This window comes from Nelumbo nucifera, chromosome 8 (assembly GCF_055504915.1).
Source record: "Nelumbo nucifera cultivar China Antique chromosome 8, China Antique-T2T, whole genome shotgun sequence".
Classification (NCBI taxonomy): domain Eukaryota; kingdom Viridiplantae; phylum Streptophyta; class Magnoliopsida; order Proteales; family Nelumbonaceae; genus Nelumbo; species Nelumbo nucifera.
In genome coordinates this window covers 2,507,869-2,531,449 of record NC_142656.1, presented here as the reverse complement: position 1 = coordinate 2,531,449, position 23,581 = coordinate 2,507,869, and the positions used below count along the sequence as shown (strand labels likewise).

Here is a 23,581-nt window from a genome sequence, read left to right as displayed (position 1 = left end):
AATGAACGGATTTATGTATTTAACAAAACGAAAGCCGTAAAAGTTTCTCGTCTCAAGGATTTGTGTGGTGCGGAATGCCGACGGTTAAGGCAGTTGGCTTGGCTAAATTGATGGCAGAGACGAAAGTAGTCTCCGACAGGGGAACGTACGGTGGGACAGGCATTTGAAGAGGTGTAAAACGAGAAAGTAACCATATTTGGATTGTGTAATGTATGTATTTAGAGAATTTAATTTGGTTGGGGCCTTTCGTGTTTTAAGACAATTTCTTTGGTTTTGCGTACAGTTGGCTTGAAATTCGGCCACAATTCTGTCATTGATGATGTTGCCACATGCTTAATCCGTAAGAGACTGTTTGATATAGTTAATTTGAATGACATTAATTTATTCTTAAGTGAATAACATCATTGGTTGATATTGAGATTAATAACGTATGGTAAATGTTTATTTTTTTTATCTAATTTTAATCTTTAAAAACAAGAAAATTTAATAAAATGTAATTATTTTTCTATTGAACATCATTTTTCAGGGATATCATTTGTTTTCTTTTGGGGAAATTTCAGTTTTATTTTTCTTTTGATTAAAAAGCAAAACACAAATTACAAGAGCAGCACAAACAGAAATTAAGGTAGCTATAAGTTGGGTGGATCCTCTAAGAATAACCCAGACTCTTTCAGACCTCTTTTAGCCAACTTATGGGCTACCAGATTTCCACATCTATTAAAATGCATAAAGTGAATAGAAAGTCCAAATGTACACGTGAGAATGTCCATACACAAAAAGCTTGCGTTCGAGGCCAGTCAAACTTCTTGGCATTCAAAGCTTGGACTAAAGTCAAATTGTCTGATTCCACAAGAATGGATTTGTCCTTGAATCTGTTCAGCAGTTCCAAACTCCTTACAATGGCTAAAGCTTCTGCTTGTATCGGAGATGCCGCAATACTTTCCAAAAACAGCTGCTAGCATAGTCTCAAAAGAATCCCTCAAAACAGCACCAAACCCCGAGCAGCCTGGGTACAAAAAGCTACCGTCAACATTCAGCTTTAAAAGTCCTGGCCTTGGCACTTTCTAAAAAAGATCTACCCTTTGCTTCATGGTCTCGTTGCTGAAGAGAAGAACCTCACAATCCGACTTGGGAAATCTTCTGTCTCTCTCTCCGCATCTTATATAAAACAAAAAGGGTAGAGCTCTGGTTTGGGTCAGTATTTTCAAAGACTTTCAAGTTCTTACCTTTCCAAATAATCCACATAGTCAAAAAAGAGAAAGCAATCATATCATTCTTGACATTTTTATCAGATGAGCACCTAGAAAGCCATTGTTTAAAAGAGATTATATTGCTCCCATCCAGGCTTCTAACTCCCAAGTGACTATTAAACCACACAGTTTTAGCATGAGAGCATTCAAAAAGGCAATAAAGAATTGTTTCTGGGCTGAGGGAACAAACAGGACAATTAGCATCAGTTGCCAGTTTTCTTTTAACTAAATTTTCCTTAATTGCAATCGCATTTACACATCATTTCCAGATGAAGTTTTAATCTTTTGATCTATTTTAGCTTTCCAAATTTCTGACCACTGACTTTTCTTTAACTCTTCAACAGTGCCAATTTCTTCCTTGGATGTTCTCCCACTTCTCAAGGCTTTTAAGACAAAATAACTAAATTTGACAATATATTGCCCATTTGGATTGAGAGTCCATCTGAGTTTATCTTCCCACAAACCCTCTGACAAGTTTATACTAAGAATATTTTTTGCAATTGGGTCACTAAAATTGTCCCAAATTAGCCTCTCATTTCCAACCATAATGTTCTTTAGCCAAATTAGATCAAGATTGTTCGGTCTAGGACCTGTAATTTTAATGGACTCAATATTTTGCAGCCAAGGATCCTCCCAAATCCTGACCTTTGCTCTAATCACCTTAACCCACAAATTATCCTCTTCTCTACAAACTCTCCAAACTTGCTTGGCTAATAGAGCCAAATTAAAGAGGTATGGGTCCTTGAAACCCAGGCATCTTGCTAATTTATTCCTACTGAGTCTCTCCCACCACACCCAATAAGTTTTCCTGGAGCCCTGGGATCCACCCCACCAGAAATTTGCTTTAATGCTTTTCAAATCCTTGCATACACCTTTGGGAAGTAAAAAATAAGACATGGTGTAATTGGGAATGGCACTGGCTATTGCCTTGATCAAGACTTCATTACCTACTTGAGAAAGCATGGATTCATGCCACTTAGACAGAAGTTTCCCCACTTTTTCAATAAGGAAATTAAAGAGGGCCCGTTTGGATTTCCCAACTTAAGTAGGTAGCCTCAGGTAGATAGAGGGAGTAAACACCCTCATCATTTTCAGAAATTTTGGCCAAAATTCTTTGAATTTTGGGGTGTAAATTCCTACTGGAAAAAAATTCAAATTTTGAGAAATTTACCTGTTAACCAGAGTTTTCTTCATACAACTTGATAGTATCCAAGAGTGCCTTCCCTTCTCCCATGTCTACTTTAGTGAATATGTAACTGTCATCTGCAAAAAACAAGTGAGAGACAGTTGGGTAATTCTTGGTGATGGATATACCAGAAATTTGCTTTTGGTGCACTAGCTCTGAAAGATTAGCATATAAGACTTCTAAACAAAACAAAAATAGGTAAGGGGAGAGAGGATCCCCCTGTCTCAACCCTCTTTTAGGAAAAAATTTTGATCCCAGCCTTCCATTAACTATCAATCTATAGGATAATGTGGAGACACATTGCATTACCCAGTTAATCCATTTGGTCCCAAATCTCAATTTAATTAGAACTTTTTCTAGAAAAGACCACTCAATTCTATCATAAGCTTTACCCATATCTAGCTTGAGAGCCATCCAAAGAGTTTTACCCTTAGTTTTTCTCATAAAGTCAATGATTTCATGGGCAACTAGTTAAATTTCAGTTTAGTACCCTGAACTTTGATGGTAGTATCAAGTTAGTACCAGAACTTCAAAAGGTGTCATTGTAGTAAGCAAAATTTCGAAAACCGTTGATTTAGTCTAAAACCGTTAATAGAGTTAATAGACGTTTAAGTGGCATGTGAAATGGCACAAATGCCCTTTATATGCCATCTATTTTTTTTACAAGGAAGAAGACAATGAACCATGCATGAAAAGCATCTCGTTCGGTCTCTTTATAAACTAAAATACTTTTGCTACCCCTAAAGGCATCCAAAAATCACATTGCGTACCTAAACAAAGTCAAAACACGAATCAGATCCTCTCGTTTGGCTTGGAGCGTATCTCGCTCAGTCTCACTATAAAAATGGTTCCCGAGGGACCAAAATTTCTCTGCAGCCGCAGGGCTCAATACCTCAATTTTCTTCGGCATCTCTCTCTCTCTCTCTCTAGACGGCTGACCATGACATCTCTGACTTGTGTGAAATGTGAACACCACGGCGAACTTCTACATCGCCGCTGATTATATATAGTTAGGTCAATGTCGTACAAAATAGGAGCAACGCTTTAGTTGTTCAATCATGCCAATAATAAAATACATGAGACTCACACCTTTCACAATGGGGCCCATAAATTTATTACTGGCGTAGAACCTCGTAATTGGTTCCACAGCCCACCGAACAGCCAAAGCGTTCAGCTAGCTAATTCGAATTCGCAAAATAGTTGTTCCACAACGAAGCTCATGCCGTTGACAACACTTACCTGCTCTTCTTGGCCTACCTTGTCTTCACTATGCAACTAGGCTTCGCCATGCTCTACGCTAGCTTCATTTGTGCCAAGAACACCATGAACATAATACTCACCAATGTGCTCCACGCGGCTGCCAGTGGTCTGTTTACTATCTCTTTGGGTTCGCCCGTGCCTTTGGTTCTACTTCCAACGACTTCATCGGCCGTCACTTTTTCGACACGAAGGCGTTCCGTTAGAATTGTTCAATTACAATAACTTCCTGTGTCAATGGGCTTTTGTCATCGCTGCTGCCTGGATCACCAGCAGCTGTATAGTGGAGAGATCCCAATTCGTCGCTTACCTCATTTACTCAACCTTCTTAACAAGTTTCACGTACCCGGTTGTGTCTCACTGATTCTGCTCAGCTGGCAGTTGGGCCAGTGCCTCCCATAACGATAACTTATTGTTCGGATCCGGAGTCATCAACTTCGCCGAATCAGGTGTGGTTCACTTGGTTGGAGGTATGGCTGGACTTTGGGGGCTCTCATTGAGGAGCCTAGAATTGTCTAGTTTGATCACGCCAGTCAATCTGTCGCTTTGTGTGGTCACAGCGCATCCTTGCTCGTATTGGGTATCTTCTTACTGTGGTTCGGCTGGTATGGGTTTGACTTGGTTTCGTTTTTAACCATCTTGAAGGCATATAAATCCAGGAACTACTACGGACAATGGAGCAACGTCGGACAGACTGCAGTGACTACGACCTTGGCCGGTTGCATAGCTGTGCTGACCACTCTGTTCGGGAAAATGTTGATTTCAGGACACTAGAACGTTACCAATGCGTGCAATGTGTTGCTTGGTGGGTTCAAGGTAATCACGTCTGGCTGCTTAGTGGTGGAGCCATGGGCTGTTATCGTTTGCTCCGTTTAGGTATGTAACGTGTTTTTTGGATAACTTGCGGAAGAGCACTTGATCATTCCCTTGCTCTAGTTTAGTTTCAGTTTTAATGAACAGTGTCTTCTTTAAAAGGGTTATTTTGAAATTTCAGAATGTTATAAATTACACGTGATATCACGTACATTAGTTAACTGAAGGACTTTTAACGTGGTTACTAAATTGACAGTTTTCAAAAGTTCGAATATGCAGTAACACATTTTGAAGTTCGGGTACTAACTTGACACTATTCCTAAAAATTGGTACTAAATTAAAAATTTTCCTTTTCTTTTTTATTTTCTAAATATTGAAATTTTAAAAAATAAACACCCAGAGATGGAGCTTGGCACCCGTGGCAAGAAATAGTGAAAGCCTCGCAAACTGGTAGTGCTCTAAAAACCAATTTATTGATGTGGGATCTGGAGTACTCACGAAGCTTTTGATTGAGATGCTTTGGAGAAGCCACTAAGAGAACATTTGGGAATACTTTGCAGTTTGCATTTGATTGATCTGCATTTACTGAGGGGCTTCGGAGGGGCTTGAAAAAAATTACCAAGAAGTACGGATACACCCGATGCAGAATTCTGAATTCCAGTCCCCCCCTACTACTAACCCTCTCCCCCCTATAAATCATATTATGCCTGTGAATTTGGCATCAATTCACAGTCAAGATGCATTCCCCCTATGCTATGGGGCTATAAAATTATGATCTGGGCTGATTGGTCATTCTTCCATTAATCAGAACTAGCTTCAATGAAAAATTGATTATCGGCTCAATAACAATAATCTCCGGCTTTATAGAGTTTTCACCAAACACAGCTTTCTGGCTTTCCGAATGAGGCCTACCTTCCAACGCCAGAAGCCGTTGATACTAAAAAAGTTTCAAGAAGGCATATTCAACTTGCAGTATATTTGAGCCTTCCGGGTTTTTCGCCAAACATTACATTGTCTATATGTTATCCAGGTGATGCCTATTATTCCAAGCCAAAAGACCACCCGAAAGCCTTCCCCAATAAACAAAAAATAGTGCACCATAATGAATCCTGTTACGTATATATGTACTAGTGTAATGCCTTTTGATTTTTTATACCTAACTTCGAGGATTAGTGCATGTCTCTTAGGTGGTATGTTATTTTTACCCAAATAAAATGTATCTATCCGGATAAGTATTGTTCTAAATAATATTTTATCTGAATGTGTATTTACCTATATTCTTTTATTTTTTTTAAGTAAATAAGATAATGACTATTTTAGTCATAAAAAAGTCATAATTAAGAGGGACAATTTTGTCACATTCAAGTGTTGGTAACTTTTCCTCCTGTAAAAAATTTAATTGCCCACCTGGGAGATGGGTATTACACTATCACTTATCTAGGTGATACCCAACGAAAATAAATTCTTCATAAATTTGAAAAAAAAAAAGCATGAATTTCTTGGTCAATAGGAAACAAAATCTCATTTACCTAACTTCCCCCTTCTCAAAATCCAAAAAATTTAAATATTATCATGAAACGTAATTTTAAATTGAGTATGAGCTTGGGAGGAGTTTCATGCAGTAGTTTATGGCATTGTGTTGTATAAGCCCAAAAAAAGAAAGAACTAAGAAAGCCATAAAGTCCTATTTGGTAAAACTCCGAAAAACTGAAAATAAATTTACATGAATCCAAAAATCAACTTTCCAATGAAGCTATTGTAGGTAGCTTCTCATAAACAGCTCTATAAGAAAGCTCAATCACCACGGAAGCCCTCTCAAGTGGGCTTACTAAAGACAGTAGAAATGAGTGTAAAACAAGTTCTCTTTTGTAGAAAGGGTCCTGGTGGCATCCTCTATTAGGTGTGATTAATTAAATGTTTTCAACCTCTAAAGAAGAGATTCTTCTTTCAGGAGCTTAAAATCATTCAATCAATCCTCAATGAAAAGTTCAAAAAATAAATCCAATCCATCAATTCTATGGCACGAATGAGTGAATAACAGCCTCTACTATCCACCTAAAGAAGATTCCACCATGACCGGCCCAAATCGAAAACTTTAGAATAAATAAAGCCGCTATTGTCATGAAGAATGGAAACACCTAACATTAAGTTTTATTCTTAACATCTTAGTGTAAACTGTAAAGTAGAAATCAAAATCTTCAATTATTGACTTTCGTTGAAGAATCCGCCAACTCAAACAGGAAGTTTGGATTACTTTCCTCGTAAGTGAGGCCGGAGGGGCTGTGAACCTAAATGATTATTATTAGTGATCAAAGTAGGTCTAATTAGTGAAATCCCTCTTTAAATTTGGTGTTAAACCGATACATGCTACAGCAGAAAAAGACGATAGTTTAAAGCTTCAAGCTATCTGTGTATTGCAGCATACTTGGCCTAAATGAAAAAAGAAAAGAAACAACGCCGAACGCCGATGGAGACGGTGAATCGATGATAATGATGATTCAGTTCATTGAGCAGTTGATGGTTAATAGTAAATATCCATCAATTTACCAGCTCCACCGCAATCGTTTCCCACTACTGTGTTTAAATATCGTATATCTGATAAGAGGACTGACAGTGTAAGGCCGGAGCCACAAGCCCCAAAGTTTTGGTTTGTGAGGCTTACGGCATATAATACCCTCGCTTATATTGCGATCTGGGAGTTCTAAAACCTGTAATGTGATAAACTTGTCTATGATGTAAAGCACTCCTGATGACAACCGTTACCAGAAATACTATTGCATTTAGTTAGTAACTAAAATCAGGTCCAGTCCATCAGAGATGAGTTGCCCATTGGGGTTATTGTGAGCAACTTAGTAAACCCCTTACAAGACAAACCACTCAATGTTATTTTCTGATTAACAAGATGCCTTACGGCTTTAGGACCTCAATGGCCCGTTGATTTTTGACCCCCACTTCAGGTGATACAATGCTGGAAATGTATCACATTTGGGATGGTTTTTTTTTATTTTGAAAGGGGAAAAACTTAGTTAATGGAATTTTAGTTTCTATTGACAAAAAAATCCATGTTTTTTATTTCAGAAAGTGATACCCACCTCCTACGGATAAATAACTTTTCCACCTGAAAGAAAGTTACAACACTTAAATAGAACAGAAATACCCAATTTAATAATAAATTTTTATAACTAAAATGATCATTGTCTTATTTACCTGAGAAATAAAAGAACATATAAATAAATTACTAAAAAGTAAATGAGGCCTGCCTTGCTGTGTTAGCAAGGCAAAAATAATTGAATGCTTATCCTTGCTTTTGTTGAAATGGCATACCATCTCCAGTGCAGCAACCGGTTGACACAGTTAAACACTCAGCAATTGGATGACCAGAGAAACACTTACAGTCCAGAAATTGATTATGTATTGGCATTTTACTCATTTAAGAAAAATTACACAATCGTTAAACATAGCGAGTTTGCAACTCAAGTAGTTGAAACTTGAAAGGTTAATCCCTCCCCCTCTTTCTTTCAAAAATATTAAAATATTAAAAAATGAAGCAATTATCCTTTCTGCCCAATAAAAAAACATCGACTGGGGCACAAGACGATGCCAGTCCACAAAACTCCAGACACCAGTAAGAGAGCTATTGGAACTGCATTAAACGTACTCCACTCTCCGCTGGTAGTGGTGTACGTCCCCCTACAAGATGGGCATGGGCTAGGAAATTAAAAGATTGTTATTCGCTACTTGCCCACCTGGTATCGTGTAACAACTGAGCCTGGAGGAGCAACAAATCTTCAGTACAAGTAGGCAGCAAGCAAGCATGCAACGGCTCACCATGTCAGCACTGAATTGATTGATAACAAATATTGGACCAAAAAAATGGCCACGAGTAGCTTAGCTCAACATCGTCTTATGATACTAGCAATGTTTCTAGCAATTTCTTCCTTCGCCTCTACAGAAACTGGAACATCTCCAATGTACATGTCGAAGAAAGCTCCTGCACGAAGATAAGTTGGATTTTTATTTATCCCGATGTGGCCTCCAGGGAAGATGAGATGTTCAATCTTTTGCTTCCTCATTTTAAACTCAGTCTCAGTCAAAATGGTTAAAAAAGGTTGCCCTATAAAGGACCACACACACACACACAAGACACATTTTTCATTTCCCATTTCTCCATCTATACCCTGAACCAGCCTGGGGGCTACAGTTGTACTTGTTCATGAGGTTTCAAAAGCATTATTGCTGTAACAAGTAAAAATAAACAAACAAAAAGGAAGGTAAAATTTCTGGCTTTGGCTTACTGCATAAGTCCTTGCTATGAACTGATCCAATCTGTTTCCCAGCAACTGCAAAAATAGATATTGTTCCATCAACCAAGCAAAGAAATATGTCATTGAACTTTCAATGCTAACATTTTAACAGAAGTAATTGGAACACCTAAGTTCGGTCTCATGCAAACATGGAAGAAAGGAAAGAAAACAAGGAAGTAAATATTAAGATTTTCCATATTCTTGAACCAGTGGTAATTATGTATTTTTTGGGTGATTTGGATCAGTATTATTTAAGTTTTTTTCATATTCATTTTCTGGTTTGTCAGTTTCTTAGGGATAGAGTTAAGGCTGCGTTTGGAAACAATGCAAATAAGTGTGAATGCAAATATGTGGAGTGTAAAACCGTTCATATAAATTGCAAAGTTGGGTTAGTTTTGCACTGACAAATTTACCTTCTTACCAAACAGACTTTTAGCTGTAATGGATGTAAGCATGAATTTCAATAAAACATAAGTTTTTTATTTATCAAAAGCCCACTTGAATGCAAATTTACGTACTTTTACATCTTATTATCAATGTAAATATGCATTGGTCTGTCATTTGCCAATGCATAAATGTAGTGTTGCCAAACACAGGCAAAAGTGAACCAGAGTACAAATTTACCCTGAACCGGGATTTACACTCCATTTGCATCGTTTCCAAACGCAGCCTAAGTTTCAATTTTCTATGACTTCATCATTCTTAGTAAAAAAAATTAAATTACCACTTATAGTAACTTTAGGACTAGCATTTATAGTAAAAGCATGACTTAATATTTTAAGTAATTTCTAGTTTCTTAGATTAAGTTAGTTTTGAGTAGAAACAGTGGAGTCATATAGGTGTCCTAAATTGAATAGGAAGTTTCTTTTTTATTATTAGTCTAAACACAAGGAGTTAAAGAGTCTAAGTAGGGAATTGCTGCATTTTGGTCTATAAAAGAGTGTTGACAGGTCTTGTAAACATAGCCTTCTATTCTCTTCTTTTGTTTTTTTTGTTCTGTTTAAAGCATGAGCAAAGAGTTATTTTCTGTTTTTACAATGGTCAACAGCTATAGTAGAAATTATTATTGCTTCTTATTCTACTCTTCTTATTAACACTAGTGGCTGAAGCCTACTATTATGTGTGGAGAATTTCTGCTTCAAAATTCATATCCAATCCACCTCTCTTATGATATAGCCAGGATCAGCATCGAGTAATGGCCCTTTTTGTTATAAAATGATAACCATAGATTTTCTCTTCTATAATTACTCACTTTCTGTAATTAGCCACCCATCTGCTGTTTGTCGAAAATCAATTGTTGTACCCTGCAAATTATAGGGTTCAAAATGAAAACATGCTCTCAATGAAAGGGAACATGAAGCATCAAGCATATCAAAATGAATGATTACCGCAGGTAATGGGATATCCTGAGAAAAATATGAACCAAATGCTCTGAGGCAGCGATAATCAGTGTTGGGGTTCACCTAATTAGGAAATAAAACCTAATTGTCAGTGAATAGCCATTTACTAAGTCAATGAAATGATGGAAATAAGTCTTGAACTCTTTACAGAAAGACTTACCTTCACCAACCGAGCTTGGAGAGATTTCTCAAAAGCACTAGAACAGAAAAATAACAGATAAATAAGAGAAGTTAATAGCTGAAAAATGTAATAAGTAAGAAAACATCATTTCCCCAGACATGTTCATGATTAAATCCATCTGCAATTTGGAAACATGTCTGTATATACTATACTACAACTCAAACTGTGTCAACTGTGTCCAGATGCAAGTCAACCAAGAAAAAAAACATAAGCATTCCTATCCAAAGAAATTAGGTATATAATCCAATTTCCAGGGTTCCTTAAGTTAGCTTTCCTAACATTGGGACTGGGAGAGGCCACTTAATGCCAAAAATCAAAGAATAACATCTAGAGAACTACTAGGAAGTATCACCTAATAGCTTCTTGAAGAAATTAGCACCATCAAGAAAATTTAGCATCAAAATCAAACAAGAGAAAACCAAAGGCAAGGCTTTATTTCAACTCCTGTCCTATTTCATAGCAGCAATATGGACCTTATACAGACTTCTCTAATTTAAGGACTCCTAATCATTTGGCATCAAAACCAAACAAAAGAAAGCCAAAGGCAGGGCTTTATTTCAACTCCTATTCTCTTTCACAGAAGCAATATGGACCTTATGCAAACTTGTTTCCCTAATTTAAGGACTCCTAATCACTCCCCAGCTCAATACAAATCATTGAAATGACTTGATCCTAACTAAAATTGATTGGGTTAACATCTGATTCACTGTAGGCAGAGGCTAACCTCACTAGAAGTAGAATAACTAGGCCAATATAAAGCATAATGCTGTAGAAGGTACTTGAAGCCTCATGGACACTTGTTATTTGAATGCTCATTTTAAAAGCATGATTTGGAGAAAGATTCTTCAACTATCTTGATACAGAATCAGCATGGAGCATTGGGATACATAACTGCAGTGGGACATGACTGACTTCATGGAAATGATTTGCTGGCAGACATTATTAAGAAAGAAATTAAATATATCCCAAAATAAAATTTTGACAATAGAATCTATAATTAAATTCACAAAGAGGGATCTTTAACCCTGATTTGTGAATGTGGAAAACAAGGTGATTGATAGTGCTAACAGAGACTTTGCTCTGAGCAGGAATATTAGGCCATGTTTGGATAGACTTTGATTTGGTATTTTTAAAAATACAAAAGTAGAAATCTATCCAAACAGGGCCTTAACTTCCATTATTTCAATCCCTTACTGTGTAAGCAACTTGCCAATCAGAAGGAATCAGGAGATCCACTGCTCAAGATTGTCACGTCCCTTTTTGATGATATACATGGGAAAGGAGCCTCTTTTTTTTTATCAGTAAACATGTATATTGTAAACAGTTCAATCCCCATAGCTTTTTCAAGGGTTTGTGTAGATCTCAGTTGCCCACAACAAGCCCAACTATACTGGTGCATGACTTAAATATATATCAAGACCAGAGTTGCTTTGAAATTGGAATACAAACAAGTGATCCAGTTTATCTTCACTGTTGGTTGGAAGGTTCTGGCAAATACCAACTTGTACATACTTCTAAAGAGACTAACTAGGCAACCGATTGGTTAAACCCTTCTTGTACTATGTAAATGAGAAATTAATTTTGCATGATTCATTTCTTTTTAATAAAGCTAGCTAGGATCCTTCATGACAATGACAGATGATGTATTCACTTCAGATCATATCCATTCTAGGTTTGCATTCTAGGCCCATACCCAAAAAAAAAATCAATTCTTATTTATGGTCGCTATAATTTTGTACCAAACCAAGATAGAAATTAATTATAAGGTATGAGATTTCAAAAGATAACTAGAGCAAGCAATCTAACTTACTCCCGAACAGTATTGATTTTCAGCCCATTACAATTGACCACAAGCCTAACAGTCATATGAATATCCTTCCTGCAATATCCCCACAGAAACCTTGTTAGGAGAAGATCAAAATCAACTCTTGTGGACAATGCACAAAGAACCCAAGACTCTCCCAGAACCTGCCTGAAAAGTAGTGATTGTACATGTTCTGCAAGTTATTAATGGTTTCGTAAAAATCTAGAAGCATGTTATCAAGCAATACCCTGAACTCAGGAAGCTTGGTGTCAACCATGCAAACAAGTGAAATGGCATCATCAGAGCTTTTTTTTCTTGTTATTCTTTTATCATTAATTGAACGTATATATTGAGAATATACAGGATAATACAAGGATGTACAATACAACCCACAGCTAAGCTAGAGCATATTCAGAACATTTATCACAAGGCTCACCTCAGAAATAGAACTGAGAAATATGAAAATAACCTGTATATAAGTTTCTCTTTAATCACTACAACATTATTCATATCGGAATAAGATATACCAGCAGTATTCTTAGCTCTCAGGCCTTTGAATGCTTCCAGGCATCAAGTACTAATTTATTAAAAAAGAACCATGGGGGTGGAAAGCCAAGTCAAAGAGGTGATTAGTCCTTTACTTGGTTCAACTATTCATTGAAATTGCCTGTAGATGATCATATATAAGGACTGGTTTTGTTATGCCTATGGAGTATAACACCCCTTGATGTAACAGTGTTAAAAATATACAAGATAAAGATGTTCAAGTAGCTGAAGTGATGACAAGATATTCTCTATTTGCATATAATCAAAATATGACAACCTATAGAATAGATCTTAAAATTTTGGAATGCCTTGCCTCTGAAAAGGTATCTTCTGTTTTTTTTCTCCAAAATTAACATTGCAATAGATTTCCATGGGCTCCTGCTTGGGTGAGTGATGCAAGACCAGTTCAACTCTAGTCCTTAAGAGAATGTTGAATGGTCTTCTTTGATCAGAAATTTATGACTGTAATGGCTTCTTGAAGGAATAAGAAAGAAAATAGGGAGAGAAAGAAGAGAGAAAACACCCATAATCACTCACAGGGTGCCTATAATCACTCTAGGGTATGGGAATCGCTCACCATAATTAGCATAAGCTGAAGAAAACTCAATAAACTTCATTGCTCTTTGTGTAAAACGTCCATACATGATTATAAACTCTAAACTCGTAATAATCCTAGAAGACAAACTGTTAGAATCAATATTTCAATTCAAAGAAGACTCAATAACTCTAATCCTACTAATTCAATGACTCTGAAATTTTAAACATAAACAAACTATAAATAGACAACCAAACCCTATTATTGGACCCCACAGAAAAATGTAAAGTGACAAAAATGTCCCTGGTGTCCAAAAATACAGAAATGCATAAATTTTCACAAAATTCCAATTTTGACTTTTCAGCTCCTGCATCAGTGAGGGAGAGAGGTTGGTATTGAATTCCAGAGTATATGGGTTGTTGTAACTGCTGGATGGTCTAGGCCTAGCATAAACAAACTATAAATAGACAACCAAACCCTATTATTGGACCCTACAGAAAAATGTAAAGTGACAAAAATGTCCCTGGTGTCCAAAAATACAGAAATGCATAAAAATTCCAATTTTGACTCTTCAGCTCCTGCATCAGTGAGGGAGAGAGGTTGGTATTGAATTCCAGAGTATATGGATTGTTGTAACTGCTGGATGGTCCAGGCCTAGCATTTGATGCCTTTTGTAATGTTTCTCCTGATTCTTTCTAACAAAGTTTGTTTTGAACTGTTAATAATTAAAAAGGCATTGCAACATGCCTCATTAATCAACATCAACTCCTAAATAAGGTCATTACCCAATGTTTTTTTGGCAAGTAAAGGTCATTACCCAATGTTGGTCCCACCCATCTGGGGTCCTGGAAGAGGTGGACTAGATACAGTCTAACCTTTGGCATTTTTTGCACAAAGTGGCTGCTCTCAAAATAAAACTGGCTTCTCAACATTCAATCAAATTTTGTGACATTTAAATGGACCAAAAAGCACTTCAGGTAAACTCCATTCTTGACAAAAGGTTATTCACTACTGGGGTTTCTTTTGTCTGTCGCAGAAGATGTAACCCACTAATATTCATCAAAAAAAGATGCACCCCACTAATCAAAAGTGCAATGGGCCCAAAACCAGAATATGTATATCAAGGATTGCAATTACATGCCTTAATCCCAACAATCTCTTCTTTTTTTTTTATTCATCAAAATCTTTCACATATCAAGTTAGAAGCAGACCTGCACATTTAGCATATGATTTTTCTTTCATGGAAGGGAAGTCTTTGTTACGTATGGAGTGACTCAAATTATAAATTTTACAACCATAGAGATTAGATATCAATTGGAAAAGGCAATTACTATGAGTTATATTGTGAACAAAAAGTGCTTTAGGTATGAAGAATACCTGAGAAGATCCTCAAAAAAATCTGATTGGTTGTTCAATTCACTGACAGACATGGAAGCATATTTTGGATCCAGCTCCTCACAGACAGAGTCAGGGTGAACATCTACAAGAAAAAGCAAGCAAGAATAATTTGATTATTGGAGGAATGGATCAACTTCCATGAATCTAGTTTGGTTGAAAGTTGCAAGTGAATGCAGTAAGTTGGTCTCTACAGAAATTTGAGAACAAATGTTATTGCATAATTAAATAAAATTTAAAAAAAAATCATGTAAACCCCTTATTCCAGTTATCCAGTATAAAAATTAGTAAATTGCAATACTAGAAGTTAAGAGCATCAAAGCAGAGCTCAAGAGTACTCACATAAACCAAATGCATAAAGCTTCAGAGATTTGATTTTGATAATTGTCATTGTTCTGGAACCAGTCCCAACAAGGACCTGTAATACATGTGGAGGTTGCATAATAATGTTCAAAACTCTCCAGGAAAACAAAATAAATTGGTAGAATATAGATGCAATAAAAGAAAGAATTGACCACCAGCAAATGTTTCATCTGTAAAATGGTGACAGCTTTATAAAATCCACCGTCTATTACATGAGTCACCATTTAAAAATTCCAGTTTCATTAGGACTGCAAATGGTATCCATTTGCCCATATTCAAATTCGAACTGATTAAGACAATCCAAATTCAATCTGTTTAAGTGGATCCAATATGGATTTACCCCAAGCCTATTCCCTGTGATCTGATCCAATAATATTTAAGTATATATTCTTTATATTTAGATAAAACTAAAATGCATCTATTGCTAAAGTTGATGTGATGTTATATGCTTAGTACAAAGTCATAGTTCAAATATCATTAAAGTTATTTTCAAGTCATTTTATTCATGATACACAATATTGAAGTCAGTTTTAGTTCATTTTGATAATAGTATAATAGCTTGATTGTTTTCAGTTCAATTTATTAATGGTATTCAATTTCCAAATTCAATCCGAGCCCAGCTTGAATTCAATAGATAAGATTTGATTCAAATCCAAATTTTAACAAATCAAATTTAGATATAGGGATATCTAATTTGATTCAATCCATTTACAGTCCTGGGTTTCATACAGATAATGGTAAATTTGCATAAAACAGGCAAATTTTTATGTGAAATGATAAGTAAAACATTAGTGGCCAGTTTTATCAAAAAAAAAAAAAACAAGAAGAAGAAGAAAGAAAGAAAAGCACTAGTTTCCAGTAAACAGTAATCAAAGAAAGATAGAATCATGAACTCCCAAATCCCCATATCTGGATGATTGTTTAACATCCGCACTGCACCCCTCCTGATCCAACTCACAATTAGGAAATTAAGCTTATTTATGACAATATGATGCATATTGTGTCATGAAAATTTTAACAGGGAATGAAGTGACAATCTCCTTGGTGTTCTAGCACTGCTCCTGTCAATACCATAATAAACTTCAAAAACATGGTAATCCATATTGAAAAATCAAATAATTTCTTTTTCCATCAGGTATTGATTGTTGAACAATCAATCAATCAATGAAGCCTTATCCTGACTATATGATCAACTATATGAATCCTATTTCATTATTAGAAATTGCTAATAATAAAACCCTATTAGCAGAAACATTACAAGACTTGAGTACATCTATTAAATAAAGAAGAGTATTATAAAAAGTACAAAAATGGGAGTGCATTCATGGTATTTGTACAATAACAGTGAAGTAAAAATGCAGATCCATGCATATAAGAAATATAGGATGTCAAAATAAACTGAGTTCTGTTGGTATATTGCAGTCACAGACAAAAGCTGGATGTAGCATAGCAATGGTTGTATCAAAGAAGAATTAGATAGTAAAAGTAAAAAAATAATTGGTGACAAGAGCTCCTGATGCAGGTGAGGCAGTGAAACTTGAAAGCGGAAACAACAACCTAAAAATGGATTCCTGATGTTATTGTATTGGAAAAAATGAAAATACGGGAGAGCAATCCTATACTGTTAAATTACATAAATTGCACATTTGAGGTTTGAAATTTTGTATACTTCTGTTTATCAATCAAGTTCTTCAAGTTTTCTAATCCATAAAAGCTTGTTACTTGGTAGTATAATTTCAATCTGCACTCTTGGTCATTTTTCAGTATAATAGATGGCAATATGCTGCAAGTAAATGGTGGAATGCAATTCCTTTGGCAGTCATGTGGTCCATTTGGAGGGAGATGTGCCGGGTTCTTGTGTGATGGTTAATTTTTTTGAGGGCTCTTAAGGTTGTTCATTTGTACAGTGAACAGTTTTATTGTATATCTCTTCTTGATTAATGAAATTTTACTTTACCTCTTCAAAAAAAAAATGCTGCAAGTCAATGTCTCAGACCTCATGGCTAGGGCAGAAAATGGAAATAAATTTCTGACTCAAATAAAGCATAAAATCTAGTGAAAGAACACTTTCGAAAGCACAAGTATCAAAAAAAACTACAAAATAAACCAATAAATGATGTTTCAGTTCACACAACTGTTTTACATGGTACTGACAAAAAATGAACATCTAAACAACAGTTATTTTATTATCACATCAAGAAGGAAACATCAATAATTTGTAGAAAGTCAAAAGATGGGAGGCAGAACAATAACCTCCGGAGGTAAACTGTATCTCTTTTCCCCAGCTAGAATGTTATCTAAAATTGTAGGGAACTTAATGCCTGTTCTTGGCTCAACTGCATGCCTGCTCCAGTCCATGTCTAGAAAAGAATAGCCAGTGCATCCCCGGTGCTCATCCACACAGGATCTTTGATTCAAGTGTCCACTGATTTCTACATCAGTATTCTCTAGAGGGACATGCAGGACCTTGGGGGATCTTGAACAAGAAGTCAAAGTCAGAGTAGGAAAGAATTGATATGGAAAACAGAGATAAATATATGTTTCAGTGAATGTCCGCATACATTCATCAGTAGTCAACATGGTAGTATGCAAAGAAAAAAGGTTTGAACTGATATCTAACATCACGTCTTCATCCATTTGGAAGGGTACTGATTATTCAAGAAAAGAAAATTACCAACCATAACAAGGAAGCTGTGACAGAAAAAAAAAATGCCTAGATTACAAGAAGACTTACAAGCTTTTGTCAAACGGAGGTACCAAAGCAGCAGCTAGCATGAACATAGGAAAGGGCTGAAGCTGTTCAACTTCATTGCACAGTTGGCTTATTGTGGAATTCGCGATCCTATCAAAAAGCAATGGGAAAGTAGATTCTGGTCTTGATCTAGAACTGGAGTGCAGCCCTGCTAGATTATGTCTACAAGAAGTGATTTGCTTGATTTGTGTACAGGATTTAAAACTTCTATGTTTTGATCCATGTGGACTATCTGATACTTTCCGATGTATATTGGAGTTTGATCCAGCTGAACACCAGAAAAGTAAAGCTCCAGCAAATTTTGAAAAGCAGTTAAAAGCTTCTTGAAGCACTAAACTTCCAGGGAAATATATGTATCTCGACTGATGGAGAGAATTGTCAACAAATGAACTAATCTGGGACAACAAATGACCCCCAAAACTCTGATAAACAAGGGGATCTGGTGGGTAGATGTATGGAGATCCTCCATCGAGATCCAGGAAAAAGAACCAACTATTCCGCATGTTATGTTATGTGTTGATTAGTACTAAACTCTAAAATAGCAAACTGTTAGGAAGAAGAAATTCCATGAAATGCAATTCCAATGCAGAGACTGAATACCTGCAGAACAACAGAAAGATCAAAATTAAAATTTAATACACAAATATGCATTAACAAAAACCTTAAACCTGGACCAATAAATAACCCAATTGGTTTTGGTTTAGTTGTTGAAATCTAAGTACCATCTAGCGAGACTTATCAACTAAATGACCAGCCCTCCTAAGTGCGTATTATGTTGATGCAGATAGATAGGAACCACGAACCTCCATACTACACCATATTATTTATAATTCTCCAAAATAAACAATAGGAAAGAAAATAGTGATAATATTCAGAACAATTCAATGGGCCAAGAACCAGTCTATAATTAAACAATTAAACTTCTCTCTAACCAGTCAGGTTCGAAAACAGTTCCATTCAATATAAACTTACTTCCACAAAAACAACTCAAACGAATCACTCTTTGTCGTCCAAAGCTCTAAATTAAACAATTTGGAGGATAGAAATCATTTAAACCAATAACAATGCAATAGAAATAGCATAACTCAAGAAATCAATAAAACAAAGAGAACCATGCACACCTTGATCAGCATTTTGGTCAATTACCTTTCAGCGTGAACAATCCGAAAAATAAAATTGATAAGAAAAAGATCCCAAAGAAGAAAATACAAAGGAAATACAAAAAAGGAAAAAAAAAAAACCGTGCAGAATTCCACGGCGAGATCGAGAATGCTTGCGTGAAATAGCGAAAATGAGAAAACGCACGATTAGGGTTTTCTTCGAATACAAATATCGGAGGAGAAAGTGGAGAATTCCATCGGTGAAAAACGAACAATAGAGAAATAAAAGGAAAAGAATATACTCTTTCGCGCTGGAAGAAGCCTGAACCTTTCACCTTCAATTCTCGCTTTCCACGGCTTTTTCGTTGGCGGGTTCGGACACGAAGATTCTGCTAATATATAACATAAAATGCCCTTCTAATACCTGGAAATGACGCACGACCCCAGCTCTCAAAGAGGTAACCGATTCGTTTGACTTGTAACTTTGGAAAACTAATGCTTGGAAGTTGACACTTGGAAGGACTCTGGGTCTTTCAGTCAGACACGCAAAACCGTCCACGGTTGTTGGATCTGCGACGCAATATGAAACTGCTCAGAAGAGAAGTGTCTAATTGTCTAGCCTATACTTGGGCGGTTGGCCGGCCGGATACCATCCAAGCCCGATCTTTCCAAACCGAGAATGTATGCTTCAATTTTGTCTATTCGTGCCTTCAATATTTTACTAGTAGGGATATCTGTACGGGTTTTGTTAAAACAATAGAGCAAGATTGAGTTCGGGTGAGACCCATTGCATTGAATGGGACGAAGTTGGGCCCAAATCCGGACTCAACTCAATGTTGGGTCCGGAAATTACGGATACTTTGGACCCCTGTTCTTTCGGAAGATATAGCTATGGGCGAACCGATCGAGGAGACTTTGGAGAGAATTAAAAATGACTAGACTCGAGTAGAGCATCCTCATCTTTTCAAGGGGAAAGAGGCAATTTGTAGAGCCAGACGAAATGGAATAAAACCTAAAAGACCCGTTACCGAAAACAAATGTGTACGGTCATGTTCAGTCTTGAAGAAAATGTTAGTATTTTTTTATTGTTAGAAAAGAAGCTTGGCTATTGCCCTCTGTTCTTTAATAAGTGGGTTTGTGAGACTGTCCCGCAATAGCCCCCAAGGTGCCAATGAAAATATACAGTGGAATTGTCAAAGGGTGGAGTTCCCTCGACAATTCCAAATTGTCTCAAGACCCTTCAAGAGGAAAAAATAAATATCTACTTCCTAATTGAAATGAATACTTCCCTACTAAACCGCAGGAGAAGATTTCAGAGGTTTTGGGACCGGAATTGTTGGGGGTACATTCTGTAGGAACAAAAGGAGGTTTGGCCCTTTTTTGGGAAAAGGATATAAAGTTTACGATACTTGCAGCTGATCCTTATTACATACACACTAAAATCCAGGATGATATAAATGGGGACTGGTTCTGCACCTTTCTCTATGGAGAACCAAAATCTAGCTTGAGGAATCTTTTCCTTGAGAAGTGGGGGAATCTCTTTTATCTCTCCCAAGGATCGTGGTTTTGTGCTGGGGATTTAAACATGTATTTCAATGCATCAAACAAAGAGGGAGGTAAGCCAGTTAAAAGGTCTACTATTCTCAAAAACTATAACTTCCATGGGCTAGAGATAGTGGAAAGTAGTGGGACAATCTTTACTTGGTCAAACAAAAGACATGGGGACCACAATATTAGAGCAAAATTGGATTGGTTATATCCAATGCAAGCTGGAGGCTCTCTTTCAATAATGTAGGAGTCCAGATTCGGCCTTCCCCAGGATCGGATCATTTCCCTCTGGTTTTAGACACAAATGTTCCATCCCCAAGGAGATGGAAACCTTTTCGTTTTGTAAATGCCTGGTCTACCCATAGTGAATGTGAATCTTTTGTTAAAGACAATTGAAATTCGGTTTTCTCATGCTATAGTCAATATAAATTAAGAGAAAAATGCAGAGTCTTAAGGCAGAGTTTCAGAAAATGGAACAAAGATGTTTTTGGGTGTATCTACTCTAAAATAAATGATTATAGGAAAGCCTTGGAAGCTGAGATGAATGCAAAAAATGAGAGTTTCATTGCTACAACTGTGGAAAATCTAGAAAACCAATTGGATTTGTGGCAAAAAAGGGAGGATATGTTGTAGGCTCAAAAGTCAAGACTGAATTGGGTATAGTTAGGTGATAGAAATACCAAAATTTTTCACTTACACACCTTAAAGCGAAGAGCTAAAAATATAATTAAAAAAAATTAAAGATGGTGAAGGAAATTGGGTAGAGGGGGAAGACAGAATTTCGACAGTCCTAATGGATCATTTCGGAGACATTTACAAATCTGCAAGCCCCAACATGTTGACATAAGCAGAGTTGTGGAAGCCTGTACCAAAACTATTACAAAAGATATGAGGTCTAGAAAGAGATGTAAATGAGGAAGAGATAGAATCTGCTTTATTTCAAATGGATTATAGGAAAGCTCTGAGGCCAGATGGTCTTCATAATTTCTTCTACCAAAAATATTGGAGAATAGTTAAGGAAGATGTAATCAATGTGGTAAAAGGTTTTTTCCAATCCGGGCACCTATTAAGAGAATTGAACTCTACCCACATTACTCTAGTCCCTAGGGTAAAGAACCCAGATTGTGCAGCCCACTTTAGACCTATTAGCCTCTGTAATACAACCTACAAGATCATTGCCAAAGTGTTAGTAAATAGATTAAAGCCCTATCTTGACTCTATCATCAGCCTAAACCAAAGTACTTTCATTCTAGGAAGGGTGATAAGTGACAACATCCTCATAGCCCATGAACTAATCCATCACATGAAAACATCTAAAAGTTCAAAAGGCATGATGGCTCTTAAACTTGACATGAGCAAGGCTTATGACATATTAGAGTGGGATTTTATTTAGAGGGTTCTCCTTAAATTGAGTTTTGGTCTAAGGTGGGTCCAATGGGTGATGGAATGTGTATCCACAGTATCTTATCATATTTTAGTCAATGGTACTTCCATAGAAAAAATATTCCCAGAAAGAGGAATCAGTCAAGGGGACCCTTTATTTCCTTATATTTTCCTCATGTGCTATGAAGTTTTTTTGACAAACTTAAATGGGCTGGTCCAAAACTCTTTAATCTCAAGTATAAGATTAAATGCTCATTGCCCCATCATTTCTCACCTATTTTTTGTAGATGATAGTTATATATTCACAAGAGTCTCTCTTTAGGAAGGAGCCCATGTGGTGGAAGTCATTCAAAGATATGAACAAGGTTCAAAATATCGATACGTCGGTAGGGGCGTATTGGGAAAATCAATACTGCTTTATGTTTTTTTTTTTTTTTTTTGTAACCGGTTCAGGGGGCCGATTTAGGGCTCCTCCACCCCCTGAACCGGTCAGACCCCCGATACACCCACTGTAGGGGCATATCGGAGGGGTCCCGAAATGATACATATCGGCCGATACATGTCAATACTTTGATCCTTGGATATGAAAGGGCCTCTGGTAAATAAGCGAATTTTACGAAGTCTGTAGTCTTTTTTAGCTCCAGAACCCACCCCAATATTCATGACAATCATCGTTAAGAGCCTCAAAGTCAAGCTGGTAAGGAGCCCCTCCAAATATATTGGACAACCTACCTCTTTTAGTAGAACCAAAGCAAATATTTTTCTCAACTGGTGGAGAGAGTTCGGAGCAAAATGAATGCTTGGAATGAGAAGTACCTAAGCCAAGTAGGGAAGGACATTTTGTTGAAATTCGTGGTAGCAGCTATTCCAGCTTACGCTATGTCATGTTTCCTAATCCCAAAAAAAAAGCTGTGGAGAAATAAATAAACTTCAAAGAACGTTATGGTGGGGCAAGAATGAAGTAATAGAAGCAAAATTCATTGAGTGGATTGGAACACAATTACAAGAAAAAAACTTGATGGGGGTTTAGGCTTTAGGGACCTCTATTGTTTTAACCTTGCATAGCTTGCATGGAGAATCGTTTCATGTGAAAATAGCTCGTGGGCCCAAATAATAAAAGGGAATACATTAAAAATAAAAAAAAATTCCAAAGGGATGGCATCCCCTCCTCTGGCTCCCGAGGATGAAAAAGCATCCTAGTTGGAAGGAAGATTGTCCAAAAAGGAGATGTGTGGCTGGTCAACAAAAACAAATCAAGTCCAACTCAATTCAATCAAAAGTTAGGTTTAAGCTTTTGAACTTTAAGATGGGCTTGACCAAAAAAAAAAAATTGGGCCTAAACTAAATTTAGATTGGGCTTAGGTTGAGGTATCAGATATTGGTCCGATACAGTTTAAGCTTGCCCAACATTTTATGATATATCTGTATATTATCAACATATTCTATTTGGAAATTGAGTTACAAAGCTCAATATGTCTAAGCCCAAGCCTAGCCTAAGTAAGGATGACAACAAAGTGGGTTCAGGGAGGATTTTGTAAATTCTAGACTCTACCCACCTAGCGGGTTGGATTTTGAGAATCCAAACCCTCCCCCCCCCCCCACATAAAAATGCAAAACACTCCCCGTATTCAAGGGTAGGAGTGGGTTGGGTTTAAAACTATCATCTAATTTCCTATTATTTCTTGTTATATAAAAGCAATAAATGAGTAAAATAACATAAATAAATAACAAAATTTTCAATTATTTGATTAAGATGTAAAAGAA

The 23,581-nt window shown here is 36.6% G+C and overlaps 1 protein-coding gene and 1 pseudogene across 8 annotated transcripts; one reads left to right on the top strand and one right to left on the bottom strand.

Annotated features, from left to right (window-relative positions):
* Window positions 1-74: 74 nt before the first annotated feature.
* On the top strand, window positions 75-4,666 carry LOC104600792 (ammonium transporter 1 member 1-like; annotated as a pseudogene).
* Window positions 4,667-7,895: 3,229 nt separating this feature from the next.
* LOC104600555 (fatty-acid-binding protein 2-like) lies at window positions 7,896-19,331 on the bottom strand. 8 transcript variants are annotated; one of them, XM_010263572.3, is made up of 11 exons: window positions 19,189-19,331; window positions 17,769-18,386; window positions 17,288-17,510; window positions 15,014-15,089; window positions 14,654-14,756; window positions 12,202-12,270; window positions 10,371-10,407; window positions 10,199-10,273; window positions 10,063-10,114; window positions 8,802-8,846; window positions 7,896-8,497 (listed from the first exon to the last, which is right to left on the bottom strand). In XM_010263572.3, exons 2-11 carry the CDS (start codon window positions 18,287-18,289, stop codon window positions 8,400-8,402), a joined length of 1,299 nt encoding a protein of 432 aa, XP_010261874.1. In that variant the 5' UTR covers window positions 18,290-18,386; window positions 19,189-19,331; the 3' UTR covers window positions 7,896-8,399. The 8 variants fall into 8 exon arrangements, with proteins under 8 accessions (XP_010261874.1, XP_010261872.1, XP_010261876.1 ...); XM_010263570.3 differs by lacking the exon at window positions 19,189-19,331 and adding an exon at window positions 18,908-19,170; XM_010263574.3 differs by lacking the exon at window positions 19,189-19,331 and adding an exon at window positions 18,509-19,159.
* Between the last annotated feature and the right edge of the window lie 4,250 nt (window positions 19,332-23,581).

What these genes read in the sequence shown, in the direction of transcription:
- LOC104600555 (XM_010263572.3), bottom strand. Translation starts at nt 18,289, where the DNA reads ATGCGGAATAGTTGGTTCTTTTTCCTGGATCTCGATGGAGGATCTCCA. An exon ending in CCTCCGTTTGACAAAAGCTT is followed by an intron (nt 17,511 to 17,768) that starts GTAAGTCTTCTT and finishes TTCTTGTTCAAG; the next exon opens with ATCCCCCAAGGTCCTGCATG. An exon ending in TTTTTTGAGGATCTTCTCAG is followed by an intron (nt 12,271 to 14,653) that starts GTATTCTTCATA and finishes GGGATATTGCAG; the next exon opens with GAAGGATATTCATATGACTG.